Consider the following 17,321-nt stretch of genomic DNA (forward strand, 5'->3'; position numbering starts at 1 on the left):
CTCTGCCTTTATTCTACACTAGATGTGTTTTTATTTCATTTGCTTGTATGGGCTCTGCCTTTATTCTACACTAGATGTGTTTTTATTTCATTTGCTTGTATGGGCTCTGCCTTTATTCTACACTAGATGTGTTTTTATTTCATTTGCTTGTATGGGCTCTGCCTTTATTCTACACTAGATGTGTTTTTATTTAATTTGCTTGTGTGGGCTCTGCCTTTATTCTACACTAGATGTGTTTTTATTTCATTTGCTTGTATGGGCTCTGCCTTTATTCTACACTAGATGTGTTTTTATTTCATTTGCTTGTATGGGCTCTGCCTTTATTCTACACTAGATGTGTTTTTATTTCATTTGCTTGTATGGGCTCTGCCTTTATTCTACACTAGATGTGTTTTTATTTCATTTGCTTGTGTGGGCTCTGCCTTTATTCTACACTAGATGTGTTTTTATTTCATTTGCTTGTATGGGCTCTGCCTTTATTCTACACTAGATGTGTTTTTATTTCATTTGCTTGTGTGGGCTCTGCCTTTATTCTACACTAGATGTGTTTTTATTTCATTTGTTTGTGTGGGCTCTGCCTTTATTCTACACTAGATGTGTTTGTTTATGTGTGGGCTCTGCCATTGTAAACAACAACAGCAGTGAGCATTTAAAATGTTAATGTTGCCAGGAATACAATTTTCCTCTTTGCTTATTCAGTTATAAAAATATACCTTAGAACGTTTCTCTGACTATCCCAAAACTACGTCATGCACCTACTAATCACCACAACGTACCAGAAAATACCCCAAAGTACCCCAAAGTACCCCAAAGTATACCCTAAAATACCCCAAAGTACCCCAAAGTACACCAAAATCCCACAAAGTATACCCCAAAATACCCCAAAGTACCCCAAAATACCACAAAATACCACAAAGTATACCCTAAAATACCCCAAAGTACCCCAAAGTACCCCAAAATACCCCAAAGTATACCATAAAATACCCCAAAGTATACCCTAAAATACCCCAAAGTACCCCAAAATACCCAAAAGTATACCTAAAATACCCCAATGACTGATGATTTTATTTAAATTCTTTTATTCTATTATTTTATTTGGTTTCACTGTTTTTAACTGCTGTCTGTTGTTGTTGTCATTTATTTCAGATTTTTGTTCTTGTTTTTATATACTAGCTGTAGTGTAAAGCACCCTGTGCATTTGTGCTGTGAAGGGTGCTATATAAATAAAAGTCATTAATTCATTGAAAGCTCGTTGTGCGGGTAGGAACGCGCTATATATGTGCAGTCCATTTCCCAAGTACCACATATTTGCAAAACAAATGTTTATTTTAATATATTATAATCTCCAAATGTAATAACATCTGTATTGAACACTGAACAAACAGTATACATTTTTTTTATGAAATCTTTTTTATTTTCTATTTTCAACATCAATTTCTGTTTGGAAAGTCTCCAGAGAATAGTGCATCATAGTTGTTGTCATCATCTTGTCTGAAATTGTTTACGTTAACCATGTTGTCTTGGAGGTCAGGGTCACACTTCCTTTTGTCATTGACTTTAATTGTTGTCTTAGTTGTGTCATGGTTGTCTTCAGTGTTTGCACGTTTTCTGGTTTGGAAGCCTTGGAAAGTCTTCTTCACCGAATAGTGAAGGTATGTTCATGCATGCTCATAAGAGATTTGATTTAGTTTAAAAAAAATGTATTATATATGTTTCCTTTTTTTTAGATGACACAGAATCTAATGTAATGACACAGTTAGAATGTCCTGTTATGTTGTCATAACATAGAATGTGTCTTTTCTTCCGTCATTAGTTACTGGAATTTGTTAATTTTTTTTAAACTGTTCTGTTATTATTGTTGTTGATGTCGTGTTGTTATTGTTGAAAATTTTAAATAAAATACATTTTATCATAACAAATTTATACTGTTTGTTCAGTGTTCAATACAGATGCTATTACATTTTGAGATTATAATATATTCAAATAAACATTTGTTTTGAAAATATGTGGTACTTTGGGAATGGGAAATGGACTGCACATATATAGCGCTTTCCTACCTGCTGCACAAAGAGCTTTATAATTGCCTCTCCTTCACCAATTCACACATGCACTCACAGAGCAATGGCAGCCAGACTCATTGGGAGCAATTTGGGGTTCAGTGTCTTACCCAAGGACACTTCGGCATGTGAACAGAAGGAGCTGGGATTCAAACCACTGACCAAACCATTGACCATATGATCATTAGTTGACCTGCTCTACCTCTGAGCCAGTATTTTGTGGTACATTGAGCTATACTTTGGGGAACTTTGAGGTTCTTTGGGGTATTTTGTGATACTTTGTGGTATTTTAGGTATACTTTGGGGTATTTTGGGGTACTTTGGGGTATTTTGGGGTATTTTGGGGTACTTTAGGGTATTTTGGCGTACTTTAGGATGCTTGGGGTATTTTGGGGTACTTTGGGGTATTTTGGGGTACTTTTGGTGTACTTTGGGGTATTTTGGGGTATACTTTGGGGTATTTTGTGGTACTTTGTGGTATTTTGGGGTATACTTTGGGGTATTTTGGGGTATACTTTGGGGTATTTTGTGGTACTTTGGGGTATTTTGGGGTACTTTGGGGTATTTTCTGGTACTTTGTGGTGATTAGTAAGACCCTGCACCTTGCATTTGATCCCAACCTTGATGTGTGTATTATTGTTTTAATTTTTTAAGCGGCCAGAATATCATTTCATCTAATTGTGACGGGCCCAGCGGTAAGAGCCTCGTGTCTGGAATTCAGATTTGCGAGAACATTTATGAAATGTGGGGGTTGTTTTTTTCCATATTATCACAGTTTGAATGTTTAAGAACATATTTACTGTAACAGTTATAGTAGCTATCTCTAAAAATGACTCGAACTGCTGGGCTCGGTGCACAATTAGTAACGTAGCTGTGTTCCTCCCCAGACTCAGGCGGTGTTCCCGCTGTACAGCGCGGGGGTCTGGGGGTCTGGGGGTCTCTGTAACGCAGCGTGGGGGTCTGGGGGTCTCTGTAACGCAGCGTGGGGGTCTCTGTAACGTAGCTGTGTTCCTCCCCAGACTCAGGCGGTGTTCCCGCTGTACAGCGCGGGGGTCTGCGTGACGGGGAACTGCCGCTCCTGCCCCTCCTCCTACAGAACCCTCCTCTCTCTGCGCACCTTCATCAGCAGTAACTCTCTGGGCGCCGCTGGGTTCTGGCTGCTCGGACCCGGCACATCACTCGGGAGCTCGTACGGGCCGACCAACACGCGCCTGCGCTGCCACCTCGGTGAGGCATGACAGGAAATATGAGATGTGAAAATAATAACATAACATGTGATGTTTCATAGGGAAATAATGTTTCATATCCACATAGTGAACTGGTAACGTTTCATATCGACATAGTGAACTGGTAACGTTTCATATCAACATAGTGAACTGGTAACGTTTCATATCAACATAGTGAACTGGTAACGTTTCATATCCACATAGTGAACTGGTAACGTTTCATATCCACATAGTGAACTGGTAACGTTTTATATCGACATAGTGAACTAGTAATGTTTCATATCAACATAGTGAACTGGTAACGTTTCATATCAACATAGTGAACTGGTAATGTTTCATATCCACATAGTGAACTAGTAATGTTTCATATCCACATAGTGAACTGGTAACGTTTTATATCAACATAGTGAACTGGTAACGTTTCATATCAACATAGTGAACTGGTAACGTTTCATATCAACATAGTGAACTGGTAACGTTTTATATCAACATAGTGAACTGGTAACGTTTTATATCAACATAGTGAACTGGTAACGTTTTATATCGACATAGTGAACTGGTAACGTTTCATATCAACATAGTGAACTAGTAATGTTTCATATCAACATAGTGAACTGGTAACGTTTCATATCAACATAGTGAACTGGTAACGTTTGATATCAACATAGTGAACTGGTAACGTTTCATATCGACATAGTGAACTGGTAACGTTTCATATCCACATAGTGAACTGGTAACGTTTTATATCGACATAGTGAACTAGTAACGTTTTATATCAACATAGTGAACTAGTAACGTTTTATATCAACATAGTGAACTAGTAATGTTTCATATCCACATAGTGAACTAGTAACGTTTTATATCAACATAGTGAACTGGTAACGTTTCATATCCACATAGTGAACTGGTAACGTTTCATATCCACATAGTGAACTGGTAACGTTTCATATCCACATAGTGAACTTGTAACGTTTCATATCAACATAGTGAACTGGTAACGTTTCATATCGAGATAGTGAACTGGTAACGTTTCATATCCACATAGTGAACTGGTTAACGTTTCATATCGAGATAGTGAACTGGTAACGTTTCATATCAACATAGTGAACTAGTAACGTTTCATATCAACATAGTGAACTGGTAACGTTTCATATCCACATAGTGAACTGGTAACGTTTCATATCGAGATAGTGAACTGGTAACGTTTCATATCAACATAGTGAACTGGTAACGTTTCATATCGAGATAGTGAACTAGTAATGTTTCATATCAACATAGTGAACTGGTAATGTTTCATATCAACATAGTGAACTGGTAACGTTTCATATCGAGATAGTGAACTGGTAATGTTTCATATCAACATAGTGAACTGGTAACGTTTCATATCAACATAGTGAACTGGTAACGTTTCATATCCACATAGTGAACTTGTAATGTTTCATATCAACATAGTGAACTGGTAACGTTTCATATCGACATAGTGAACTGGTAATGTTTAATATCAACATAGTGAACTGGTAACGTTTCATATCCACATAGTGAACTAGTAACGTTTCATATCGACATAGTGAACTAGTAACGTTTCATATCGACATAGTGAACTAGTAATGTTTCATATCCACATAGTGAACTGGTAACGTTTCATATCCACATAGTGAACTTGTAATGTTTCATATCGACATAGTGAACTTGTAATGTTTCATATCAACATAGTGAACTAGTAATGTTTCATATCCACATAGTGAACTGGTAACGTTTCATATCGACATAGTGAACTTGTAATGTTTCATATCCACATAGTGAACTGGTAGTAACGTTTCATATCAACATAGTGAACTTGTAATGTTTCATATCCACATAGTGAACTGGTAACGTTTCATATCGACATAGTGAACTGGTAACGTTTCATATTGACATAGTGAACTGGTAACATTTCATATCGACATAGTGAACTGGTAACGTTTCATATTGACATAGTGAACTGGTAACATTTCATATCGACATAGTGAACTGGTGGGCGGCTGGGTAGCGTAGAGGTCTAAGCACCCGCCTACCACCGCAGAGACTCTGGGTTCGAATCCAGCTGTCAGCGGTACCTCCGGCTTTGTCAGTCGTGTTCGTGGGTGGAAAACCGGTGGGGTCTGAGTGCTACTTGTAGGTCGGGGTGCCTGTTCAGCAGGGAGGGATCTAGGGGAGATAGCGTGAACCTCAACATGCGTTACGTTCTCCCAGTGAAACTCCTCGCTGTCATGGGAAAATAAGCAGCTGGCGACTCCAGATGTATTGGAGGAGGCAGGTGGTAGTCTACACCCTCCCCAGACCGGCAGTAGGGCAGCATGTGGTAGTCTACACCCTCCCCAGACCGGCAGTAGGGCAGCATGTGGTAGTCTACACCCTCCCCAGACTGACAGTAGGGCAGCATGTGGTAGTCTACACCCTCCCCAGACCGGCAGTATGGCAGCATGTGGTAGTCTACACCCTCCCCAGACTGACAGTAGGGCAGCATGTGGTAGTCTACACCCTCCCCAGACCGGCAGTAGGGCAGCATGTGGTAGTCTACACCCTCCCCAGACTGACAGTAGGGCAGCATGTGGTAGTCTACACCCTCCCCAGACCGACAGTAGGGCAGCATGTGGTAGTCTACACCCTCCCCAGACTGACAGTAGGGCAGCATGTGGTAGTCTACACCCTCCCCAGACCGACAGTAGGGCAGCATGTGGTAGTCTACACCCTCCCCAGACTGACAGTAGGGCAGCATGTGGTAGTCTACACCCTCCCCAGACAGACAGTAGGGCAGCATGTGGTAGTCTACACCCTCCCCAGACTGACAGTAGGGCAGCATGTGGTAGTCTACACCCTCCCCAGACAGACAGTAGGGCAGCATGTGGTAGTCTACACCCTCTCCAGACCGACAGTAGGGCAGCATGTGGTAGTCTACACCCTCCCCAGACCGACAGTAGGGCAGCATGTGGTAGTCTACACCCTCCCCAGACTGACAGTAGGGCAGCATGTGGTAGTCTACACCCTCTCCAGACTGACAGTAGGGCAGCATGTGGTAGTCTACACCCTCTCCAGACTGACCGTAGGGCAGCATGTGGTAGTCTACACCCTCTCCAGACTGACAGTAGGGCAGCATGTGGTAGTCTACACCCTCTCCAGACTGACAGTAGGGCAGCATGTGGTAGTCTACACCCTCTCCAGACTGACAGTAGGGCAGCATGTGGTAGTCTACACCCTCCACAGACAGACAGTAGGGCAGCATGTGGTAGTCTACACCCTCCCCAGACTGACAGTAGGGCAGCATGTGGTAGTCTACACCCTCTCCAGACCGACAGTAGGGCAGCATGCGGTAGTCTACACCCTCCCCAGACAGTAGGGCAGCATGTGGTAGTCTACACCCTCTCCAGACCAACAGTAGGGCAGCATGTGGTAGTCTACACCCTCCCCAGACTGACAGTAGGGCAGCATGTGGTAGTCTACACCCTCCCCAGACCGACAGTAGGGCAGCATGTGGTAGTCTACACCCTCTCCAGACTGACAGTAGGGCAGCATGTGGTAGTCTACACCCTCCCCAGACTGACAGTAGGGCAGCATGTGGTAGTCTACACCCTCTCCAGACCAACAGTAGGGCAGCATGTGGTAGTCTACACCCTCCCCAGACCGACAGTAGGGCAGCATGTGGTAGTCTACACCCTCTCCAGACCAACAGTAGGGCAGCATGTGGTAGTATACACCCTCCCCAGACAGTAGGGCAGCATGTGGTAGTCTACACCCTCCCCAGACAGTAAGGCAGCATGTGGTAGTCTACACCCTCCCCAGACAGTAGGGCAGCATGTGGTAGTCTACACCCTCCCCAGACAGTAGGGCAGCATGTGGTAGTCTACACCCTCCCCAGACAGACAGTAGGGCAGCATGTGGTAGTCTACACCCTCCCCAGACAGTAGGGCAGCATGTGGTAGTCTACACCCTCCCCAGACAGACAGTAGGGCAGCATGTGGTAGTCTACACCCTCCCCAGACTGACAGTAGGGCAGCATGTGGTAGTCTACACCCTCCCCAGACCAACAGTAGGGCAGCATGTGGTAGTCTACACCCTCCCCAGACTGACAGTAGGGCAGCATGTGGTAGTCTACACCCTCCCCAGACCGACAGTAGGGCAGCATGTGGTAGTCTACACCCTCCCCAGACTGACAGTAGGGCAGTATGTGGTAGTCTACACCCTCTCCAGACCAACAGTAGGGCAGCATGTGGTAGTATACACCCTCCCCAGACCGACAGTAGGGCAGCATGTGGTAGTCTACACCCTCCCCAGACCGACAGTAGGGCAGCATGTGGTAGTCTACACCCTCCCCAGACCGACAGTAGGGCAGCATGTGGTAGTCTACACCCTCCCCAGACCAACAGTAGGGCAGCATGTGGTAGTCTACACCCTCCCCAGACTGACAGTAGGGCAGCATGTGGTAGTCTACACCCTCCCCACACTGACAGTAGGGCAGCATGTGGTAGTCTACACCCTCCCCAGACAGACAGTAGGGCAGCATGTGGTAGTATACACCCTCCCCAGACCGACAGTAGGGCAGCATGAGGTAGTCTATACCCTCCCCAGACTGACAGTAGGGCAGCATGTGGTAGTCTACACCCTCCCCAGACAGACAGTAGGGCAGCATGTGGTAGTCTACACCCTCCCCAGACCGACAGTAGGGCAGCATGAGGTAGTCTACACCCTCCCCAGACTGACAGTAGGGCAGCGTGTGGTAGTCTACACCCTCACCAGACAAACAGTAGGGCAGCATGTGGTAGTATACACCCTCTCCAGACCAACAGTAGGGCAGCATGTGGTAGTCTACACCCTCCCCAGACTGACAGTAGGGCAGCATGTGGTAGTCTACACCCTCCCCAGACAAACAGTAGGGCAGCATGTGGTAGTCTACACCCTCTCCAGACCGACAGTAGGGCAGCATGTGGTAGTCTACACCCTCCCCAGACTGACAGTAGGGCAGCATGTGGTAGTCTACACCCTCCCCAGACCAACAGTAGGGCAGCATGTGGTAGTATACACCCTCTCCAGACCGACAGTAGGGCAGCATGTGGTAGTCTACACCCTCTCCAGACCAACAGTTGGGCAGCATGTGGTAGTCTACACCCTCCCCAGACCGACAGTAGGGCAGCATGTGTGTAGTCTACACCCTCCCCAGACTGACAGTAGGGCATCATGTGGTAGTCTACACCCTCCCCAGACCGACAGTAGGGCAGCATGTGGTAGTCTACACCCTCTCCAGACTGACAGTAGGGCAGCATGTGGTAGTCTACACCCTCCCCAGACTGACAGTAGGGCAGCATGTGGTAGTCTACACCCTCCCCAGACTGACAGTAGGGCAGCATGTGGTAGTCTACACCCTCCCCAGACCGACAGTAGGGCAGCATGTGGTAGTCTACACCCTCTCCAGACCAACAGTAGGGCAGCATGTGGTAGTATACACCCTCCCCAGACAGTAGGGCAGCATGTGGTAGTCTACACCCTCCCCAGACAGTAGGGCAGCATGTGGTAGTCTACACCCTCCCCAGACAGTAGGGCAGCATGTGGTAGTCTACACCCTCCCCAGACAGTAGGGCAGCATGTGGTAGTCTACACCCTCCCCAGACAGACAGTAGGGCAGCATGTGGTAGTCTACACCCTCCCCAGACCAACAGTAGGGCAGCATGTGGTAGTATACACCCTCTCCAGACCGACAGTAGGGCAGCATGTGGTAGTCTACACCCTCTCCAGACCAACAGTAGGGCAGCATGTGGTAGTCTACACCCTATCCAGACCAACAGTAGGGCAGCATGTGGTAGTATACACCCTCCCCAGACAGTAGGGCAGCATGTGGTAGTCTACACCCTCCCCAGACAGTAGGGCAGCATGTGGTAGTCTACACCCTCCCCAGACAGTAGGGCAGCATGTGGTAGTCTACACCCTCCCCAGACTGACAGTAGGGCAGCATGTGGTAGTCTACACCCTCCCCAGACTGACAGTAGGGCAGCATGTGGTAGTCTACACCCTCCCCAGACTGACAGTAGGGCAGCATGTGGTAGTCTACACCCTCCCCAGACGGACAGTAGGGCAGCATGTGGTAGTCTACACCCTCCCCAGACAGACAGTAGGGCAGCATGTGGTAGTCTACACCCTCCCCAGACAGACAGTAGGGCAGCATGTGGTAGTCTACACCCTCCCCAGACAGACAGTAGGGCAGCATGTGGTAGTCTACACCCTCCCCAGACCGACAGTAGGGCAGCATGAGGTAGTCTACACCCTCCCCAGACTGACAGTAGGGCAGCATGTGGTAGTCTACACCCTCCCTAGACAGACAGTAGGGCAGCATGTGGTAGTCTACACCCTCCCCAGACCGACAGTAGGGCAGCATGAGGTAGTCTACACCCTCCCCAGACTGACAGTAGGGCAGCGTGTGGTAGTCTACACCCTCCCCAGACAAACAGTAGGGCAGCATGTGGTAGTATACACCCTCTCCAGACCAACAGTAGGGCAGCATGTGGTAGTCTACACCCTCCCCAGACTGACAGAAGGGCAGCGTGTGGTAGTCTACACCCTCCCCAGACCAACAGTAGGGCAGCATGTGGTAGTCTACACCCTCTCCAGACCGACAGTAGGGCAGCATGTGGTAGTCTACACCCTCCCCAGACTGACAGTAGGGCAGCATGTGGTAGTCTACACCCTCCCCAGACAAACAGTAGGGCAGCATGTGGTAGTCTACACCCTCTCCAGACCGACAGTAGGGCAGCATGTGGTAGTCTACACCCTCCCCAGACTGACAGTAGGGCAGCATGTGGTAGTCTACACCCTCCCCAGACCAACAGTAGGGCAGCATGTGGTAGTATACACCCTCTCCAGACCGACAGTAGGGCAGCATGTGGTAGTCTACACCCTCTCCAGACCAACAGTAGGGCAGCATGTGGTAGTCTACACCCTCCCCAGACCGACAGTAGGGCAGCATGTGTGTAGTCTACACCCTCCCCAGACTGACAGTAGGGCAGCATGTGGTAGTCTACACCCTCCCCAGACTGACAGTAGGGCAGCATGTGGTAGTCTACACCCTCCCCAGACCAACAGTAGGGCAGCATGAGGTAGTCTACACCCTACCCAGACTGACAGTAGGGCAGCATGTGGTAGTCTACACCCTCCCCAGACAGACAGTAGGGTAGCATGTGGTAGTCTACACCCTCCCCAGACCGACAGTAGGGCAGCATGAGGTAGTCTACACCCTCCCCAGACTGACAGTAGGGCAGCGTGTGGTAGTCTACACCCTCCCCAGACCAACAGTAGGGCAGCATGTGGTAGTATACACCCTCCCCTGACTGACAGTAGGGCAGCATGTGGTAGTCTACACCCTCTCCAGACCAACAGTAGGGCAGCATGTGGTAGTCTACACCCTCCCCAGACCGACAGTAGGGCAGCATGTGGTAGTATACACCCTCTCCAGACCGACAGTAGGGCATCATGTGGTAGTCTACACCCTCCCCAGACCGACAGTAGGGCAGCATGTGGTAGTCTACACCCTCCCCAGGCCAACAGTAGGGCAGCGTGTGGTAGTCTACACCCTCCCCAGACCAACAGTAGGGCAGCATGTCGTAGTCTACACCCTCCCCAGACCGACAGTAGGGCAGCATGTGGTAGTCTACACCCTCCTCAGACTGACAGTAGGGCAGCATGTGGTAGTCTACACCCTCCCAGACCGACAGTAGGGCAGCATGTGGTAGTCTACACCCTCCCCAGACCGACAGTAGGGCAGCATGTGGTAGTCTACACCCTCCCCAGGCCGACAGTAGGGCAGCATGTGGTAGTCTACACCCTCCCCAGACCGACAGTAGGGCAGCATGAGGTAGTCTACACCCTCCCCAGACTGACAGTAGGGCAGCGTGTGGTAGTCTACACCCTCCCCAGACAAACAGTAGGGCAGCATGTGGTAGTATACACCCTCTCCAGACCAACAGTAGGGCAGCATGTGGTAGTCTACACCCTCCCCAGACTGACAGAAGGGCAGCGTGTGGTAGTCTACACCCTCCCCAGACCAACAGTAGGGCAGCATGTGGTAGTCTACACCCTCTCCAGACCGACAGTAGGGCAGCATGTGGTAGTCTACACCCTCCCCAGACTGACAGTAGGGCAGCATGTGGTAGTCTACACCCTCCCCAGACAAACAGTAGGGCAGCATGTGGTAGTCTACACCCTCTCCAGACCGACAGTAGGGCAGCATGTGGTAGTCTACACCCTCCCCATACTGACAGTAGGGCAGCATGTGGTAGTCTACACCCTCCCCAGACCAACAGTAGGGCAGCATGTGGTAGTATACACCCTCTCCAGACCGACAGTAGGGCAGCATGTGGTAGTCTACACCCTCTCCAGACCAACAGTAGGGCAGCATGTGGTAGTCTACACCCTCCCCAGACCGACAGTAGGGCAGCATGTGTGTAGTCTACACCCTCCCCAGACTGACAGTAGGGCAGCATGTGGTAGTCTACACCCTCCCCAGACCAACAGTAGGGCAGCATGAGGTAGTCTACACCCTACCCAGACTGACAGTAGGGCAGCATGTGGTAGTCTACACCCTCCCCAGACAGACAGTAGGGCAGCATGTGGTAGTCTACACCCTCCCCAGACCGACAGTAGGGCAGCATGAGGTAGTCTACACCCTCCCCAGACTGACAGTAGGGCAGCGTGTGGTAGTCTACACCCTCCCCAGACCAACAGTAGGGCAGCATGTGGTAGTATACACCCTCCCCTGACTGACAGTAGGGCAGCATGTGGTAGTCTACACCCTCTCCAGACCAACAGTAGGGCAGCATGTGGTAGTCTACACCCTCCCCAGACCGACAGTAGGGCAGCATGTGGTAGTATACACCCTCTCCAGACCGACAGTAGGGCAGCATGTGGTAGTCTACACCCTCCCCAGACCGACAGTAGGGCAGCATGTGGTAGTCTACACCCTCCCCAGGCCGACAGTAGGGCAGCGTGTGGTAGTCTACACCCTCCCCAGACCAACAGTAGGGCAGCATGTCGTAGTCTACACCCTCCCCAGACCGACAGTAGGGCAGCATGTGGTAGTCTACACCCTCCTCAGACTGACAGTAGGGCAGCATGTGGTAGTCTACACCCTCCCAGACCGACAGTAGGGCAGCATGTGGTAGTCTACACCCTCCCCAGACCGACAGTAGGGCAGCATGTGGTAGTCTACACCCTCCCCAGGCCGACAGTAGGGCAGCATGTGGTAGTCTACACCCTCCCCAGACTGACAGTAGGGCAGCATGTGGTAGTCTACACCCTCCCCAGGCCGACAGTAGGGCAGCATGTGGTAGTCTACACCCTCCCCAGACCAACAGTAGGGCAGCATGTGGTAGTCTACACCCTCCCCAGACCGACAGTAGGGCAGCATGAGGTAGTCTACACCCTCCCCAGACTGACAGTAGGGCAGCGTGTGGTAGTCTACACCCTCCCCAGACCAACAGTAGGGCAGCATGTGGTAGTATACACCCTCCCCTGACTGACAGTAGGGCAGCATGTGGTAGTCTACACCCTCTCCAGACCAACAGTAGGGCAGCATGTGGTAGTCTACACCCTCCCCAGACCGACAGTAGGGCAGCATGTGGTAGTATACACCCTCTCCAGACCGACAGTAACGCAGCATGTGGTAGTCTACACCCTCCCCAGACCGACAGTAGGGCAGCATGTGGTAGTCTACACCCTCCCCAGGCCGACAGTAGGGCAGCGTGTGGTAGTCTACACCCTCCCCAGACCAACAGTAGGGCAGCATGTCGTAGTCTACACCCTCCCCAGACCGACAGTAGGGCAGCATGTGGTAGTCTACACCCTCCTCAGACTGACAGTAGGGCAGCATGTGGTAGTCTACACCCTCCCAGACCGACAGTAGGGCAGCATGTGGTAGTCTACACCCTCCCCAGACCGACAGTAGGGCAGCATGTGGTAGTCTACACCCTCCCCAGGCCGACAGTAGGGCAGCATGTGGTAGTCTACACCCTCCCCAGACTGACAGTAGGGCAGCATGTGGTAGTCTACACCCTCCCCAGGCCGACAGTAGGGCAGCATGTGGTAGTCTACACCCTCCCCAGACCAACAGTAGGGCAGCATGTGGTAGTCTACACCCTCCCCAGACCGACAGTAGGGCAGCATGTGGTAGTCTACACCCTCCCCAGACCGACAGTAGGGCAGCATGTGGTAGTCTACACCCTCCCAGACTGACAGTAGGGCAGCATGTGGTAGTCTACACCCTCCCCAGACTGACAGTAGGGCAGCATGTGGTAGTCTACACCCTCCCAGACTGACAGTAGGGCAGCATGTGGTAGTCTACACCCTCCTCAGACTGACAGTAGGGCAGCATGTGGTAGTCTACACCCTCCCAGACCGACAGTACGGCAGCATGTGGTAGTCTACACCCTCCCCAGACCGACAGTAGGGCAGCATGTGGTAGTCTACACCCTCCCCAGGCTGACAGTGGGGCAGCATGTGGTAGTCTACACCCTCCCCAGGCCGACAGTAGGGCAGCATGTGGTAGTCTACACCCTCCCCAGACTGACAGTAGGGCAGCATGTGGTAGTCTACACCCTCCCTAGACCGACAGTAGGGCAGCATGTGGTAGTTCTACACCCTCCCCAGACTGACAGTAGGGCAGCATGTGGTAGTCTACACCCTCCCCAGACAGACAGTAGGGCAGCATGTGGTAGTCTACACCCTCCCCAGACCGACAGTAGGGCAGCATGAGGTAGTCTACACCCTCCCCAGACTGACAGTAGGGCAGCGTGTGGTAGTCTACACCCTCCCCAGACCAACAGTAGGGCAGCATGTGGTAGTATACACCCTCCCCTGACTGACAGTAGGGCAGCATGTGGTAGTCTACACCCTCTCCAGACCAACAGTAGGGCAGCATGTGGTAGTCTACACCCTCCCCAGACCGACAGTAGGGCAGCATGTGGTAGTATACACCCTCTCCAGACCGACAGTAGGGCAGCATGTGGTAGTCTACACCCTCCCCAGACCGACAGTAGGGCAGCATGTGGTAGTCTACACCCTCCCCAGGCCGACAGTAGGGCAGCGTGTGGTAGTCTACACCCTCCCCAGACCAACAGTAGGGCAGCATGTCGTAGTCTACACCCTCCCCAGACCGACAGTAGGGCAGCATGTGGTAGTCTACACCCTCCTCAGACTGACAGTAGGGCAGCATGTGGTAGTCTACACCCTCCCAGATCGACAGTAGGGCAGCATGTGGTAGTCTACACCCTCCCCAGGCCGACAGTAGGGCAGCATGTGGTAGTCTACACCCTCCCCAGACTGACAGTAGGGCAGCATGTGGTAGTCTACACCCTCCCCAGGCCGACAGTAGGGCAGCATGTGGTAGTCTACACCCTCCCCAGACCAACAGTAGGGCAGCATGTGGTAGTCTACACCCTCCCCAGACCGACAGTAGGGCAGCATGTGGTAGTCTACACCCTCCCCAGACCGACAGTAGGGCAGCATGTGGTAGTCTACACCCTCCCAGACTGACAGTAGGGCAGCATGTGGTAGTCTACACCCTCCCCAGACTGACAGTAGGGCAGCATGTGGTAGTCTACACCCTCCCAGACTGACAGTAGGGCAGCATGTGGTAGTCTACACCCTCCTCAGACTGACAGTAGGGCAGCATGTGGTAGTCTACACCCTCCCAGACCGACAGTACAGCAGCATGTGGTAGTCTACACCCTCCCCAGACCGACAGTAGGGCAGCATGTGGTAGTCTACACCCTCCCCAGGCTGACAGTGGGGCAGCATGTGGTAGTCTACACCCTCCCCAGGCCGACAGTAGGGCAGCATGTGGTAGTCTACACCCTCCCCAGACTGACAGTAGGGCAGCATATGGTAGTCTACACCCTCCCCAGACCGACAGTAGGGCAGCATGTGGTAGTCTACACCCTCCCCAGACCGACAGTAGGGCAGCATGTGGTAGTCTACACCCTCCCCAGACCGACAGTAGGGCAGCATGTGGTAGTCTACACCCTCCCCAGACCGACAGTAGGGCAGCATGAGGTAGTCTACACCCTCCCCAGACTGACAGTAGGGCAGCGTGTGGTAGTCTACACCCTCCCCAGACCAACAGTAGGGCAGCATGTGGTAGTATACACCCTCCCCTGACTGACAGTAGGGCAGCATGTGGTAGTCTACACCCTCTCCAGACCAACAGTAGGGCAGCATGTGGTAGTCTACACCCTCCCCAGACCGACAGTAGGGCAGCATGTGGTAGTATACACCCTCTCCAGACCGACAGTAGGGCAGCATGTGGTAGTCTACACCCTCCCCAGACCGACAGTAGGGCAGCATGTGGTAGTCTACACCCTCCCCAGGCCGACAGTAGGGCAGCGTGTGGTAGTCTACACCCTCCCCAGACCAACAGTAGGGCAGCATGTCATAGTCTACACCCTCCCCAGACCGACATTAGGGCAACATGTGGTAGTCTACAACCTCCTCAGACTGACAGTAGGGCAGCATGTGGTAGTCTACACCCTCCCAGACCGACAGTAGGGCAGCATGTGGTAGTCTACACCCTCCCCAGACCGACAGTAGGGCAGCATGTGGTAGTCTACACCCTCCCCAGGCCGACAGTAGGGCAGCATGTGGTAGTCTACACCCTCCCCAGACTGACAGTAGGGCAGCATGTGGTAGTCTACACCCTCCCCAGGCCGACAGTAGGGCAGCATGTGGTAGTCTACACCCTCCCCAGACCAACAGTAGGGCAGCATGTGGTAGTCTACACCCTCCCCAGACCGACAGTAGGGCAGCATGTGGTAGTCTACACCCTCCCCAGACCGACAGTAGGACATCATGTGGTAGTCTACACCCTCCCAGACTGACAGTAGGGCAGCATGTGGTAGTCTACACCCTCCCCAGACTGACAGTAGGGCAGCATGTGGTAGTCTACACCCTCCCAGACTGACAGTAGGGCAGCATGTGGTAGTCTACACCCTCCTCAGACTGACAGTAGGGCAGCATGTGGTAGTCTACACCCTCCCAGACCGACAGTACGGCAGCATGTGGTAGTCTACACCCTCCCCAGACCGACAGTAGGGCAGCATGTGGTAGTCTACACCCTCCCCAGACAGACAGTAGGGCAGCATGTGGTAGTCTACACCCTCCCCAGACCGACAGTAGGGCAGCATGAGGTAGTCTACACCCTCCCCAGACTGACAGTAGGGCAGCGTGTGGTAGTCTACACCCTCCCCAGACCAACAGTAGGGCAGCATGTGGTAGTATACACCCTCCCCTGACTGACAGTAGGGCAGCATGTGGTAGTCTACACCCTCTCCAGACCAACAGTAGGGCAGCATGTGGTAGTACACACCCTCCCCAGACCGACAGTAGGGCAGCATGTGGTAGTATACACCCTCTCCAGACCGACAGTAGGGCAGCATGTGGTAGTCTACACCCTCCCCAGACCGACAGTAGGGCAGCATGTGGTAGTCTACACCCTCCCCAGGCCGACAGTAGGGCAGCGTGTGGTAGTCTACACCCTCCCCAGACCAACAGTAGGGCAGCATGTCGTAGTCTACACCCTCCCCAGACCGACAGTAGGGCAGCATGTGGTAGTCTACACCCTCCTCAGACTGACAGTAGGGCAGCATGTGGTAGTCTACACCTTCCCAGACCGACAGTAGGGCAGCATGTGGTAGTCTACACCCTCCCCAGACCGACAGTAGGGCAGCATGTGGTAGTCTACACCCTCCCCAGGCCGACAGTAGGGCAGCATGTGGTAGTCTACACCCTCCCCAGGCCGACAGTAGGGCAGCATGTGGTAGTCTACACCCTCCCCAGACTGACAGTAGGGCAGCATGTGGTAGTCTACACCCTCCCCAGGCCGACAGTAGGGCAGCATGTGGTAGTCTACACCCTCCCCAGACCAACAGTAGGGCAGCATGTGGTAGTCTACACCCTCCCCAGACCGACAGTAGGGCAGCATGTGGTAGTCTACACCCTCCCCAGACCGACAGTAGGGCAGCATGTG

At 51.3% G+C, this 17,321-nt stretch overlaps 1 protein-coding gene across 1 annotated transcript in view; it reads left to right on the top strand.

Annotated features, from left to right (window-relative positions):
• The window catches only part of asphd1 (aspartate beta-hydroxylase domain containing 1), a gene marked incomplete at both ends in the record, with an annotated part of 47,610 nt that overhangs the window by 15,071 nt on the left and 15,218 nt on the right, over positions 1–17,321 (top strand). The window contains one exon of the mRNA XM_084339474.1: positions 3,077–3,284. Within this exon, the coding sequence (XP_084195600.1) occupies positions 3,077–3,284 (208 nt within the window). The remainder of the gene's footprint in view (positions 1–3,076; positions 3,285–17,321) is intronic.

Source organism: Notolepis coatsorum (genome assembly GCF_963971535.1).
Source record: "Notolepis coatsorum genome assembly, contig: SCAFFOLD_260, whole genome shotgun sequence".
In the NCBI taxonomy this organism is placed as follows: domain Eukaryota; kingdom Metazoa; phylum Chordata; class Actinopteri; order Aulopiformes; family Paralepididae; genus Notolepis; species Notolepis coatsorum.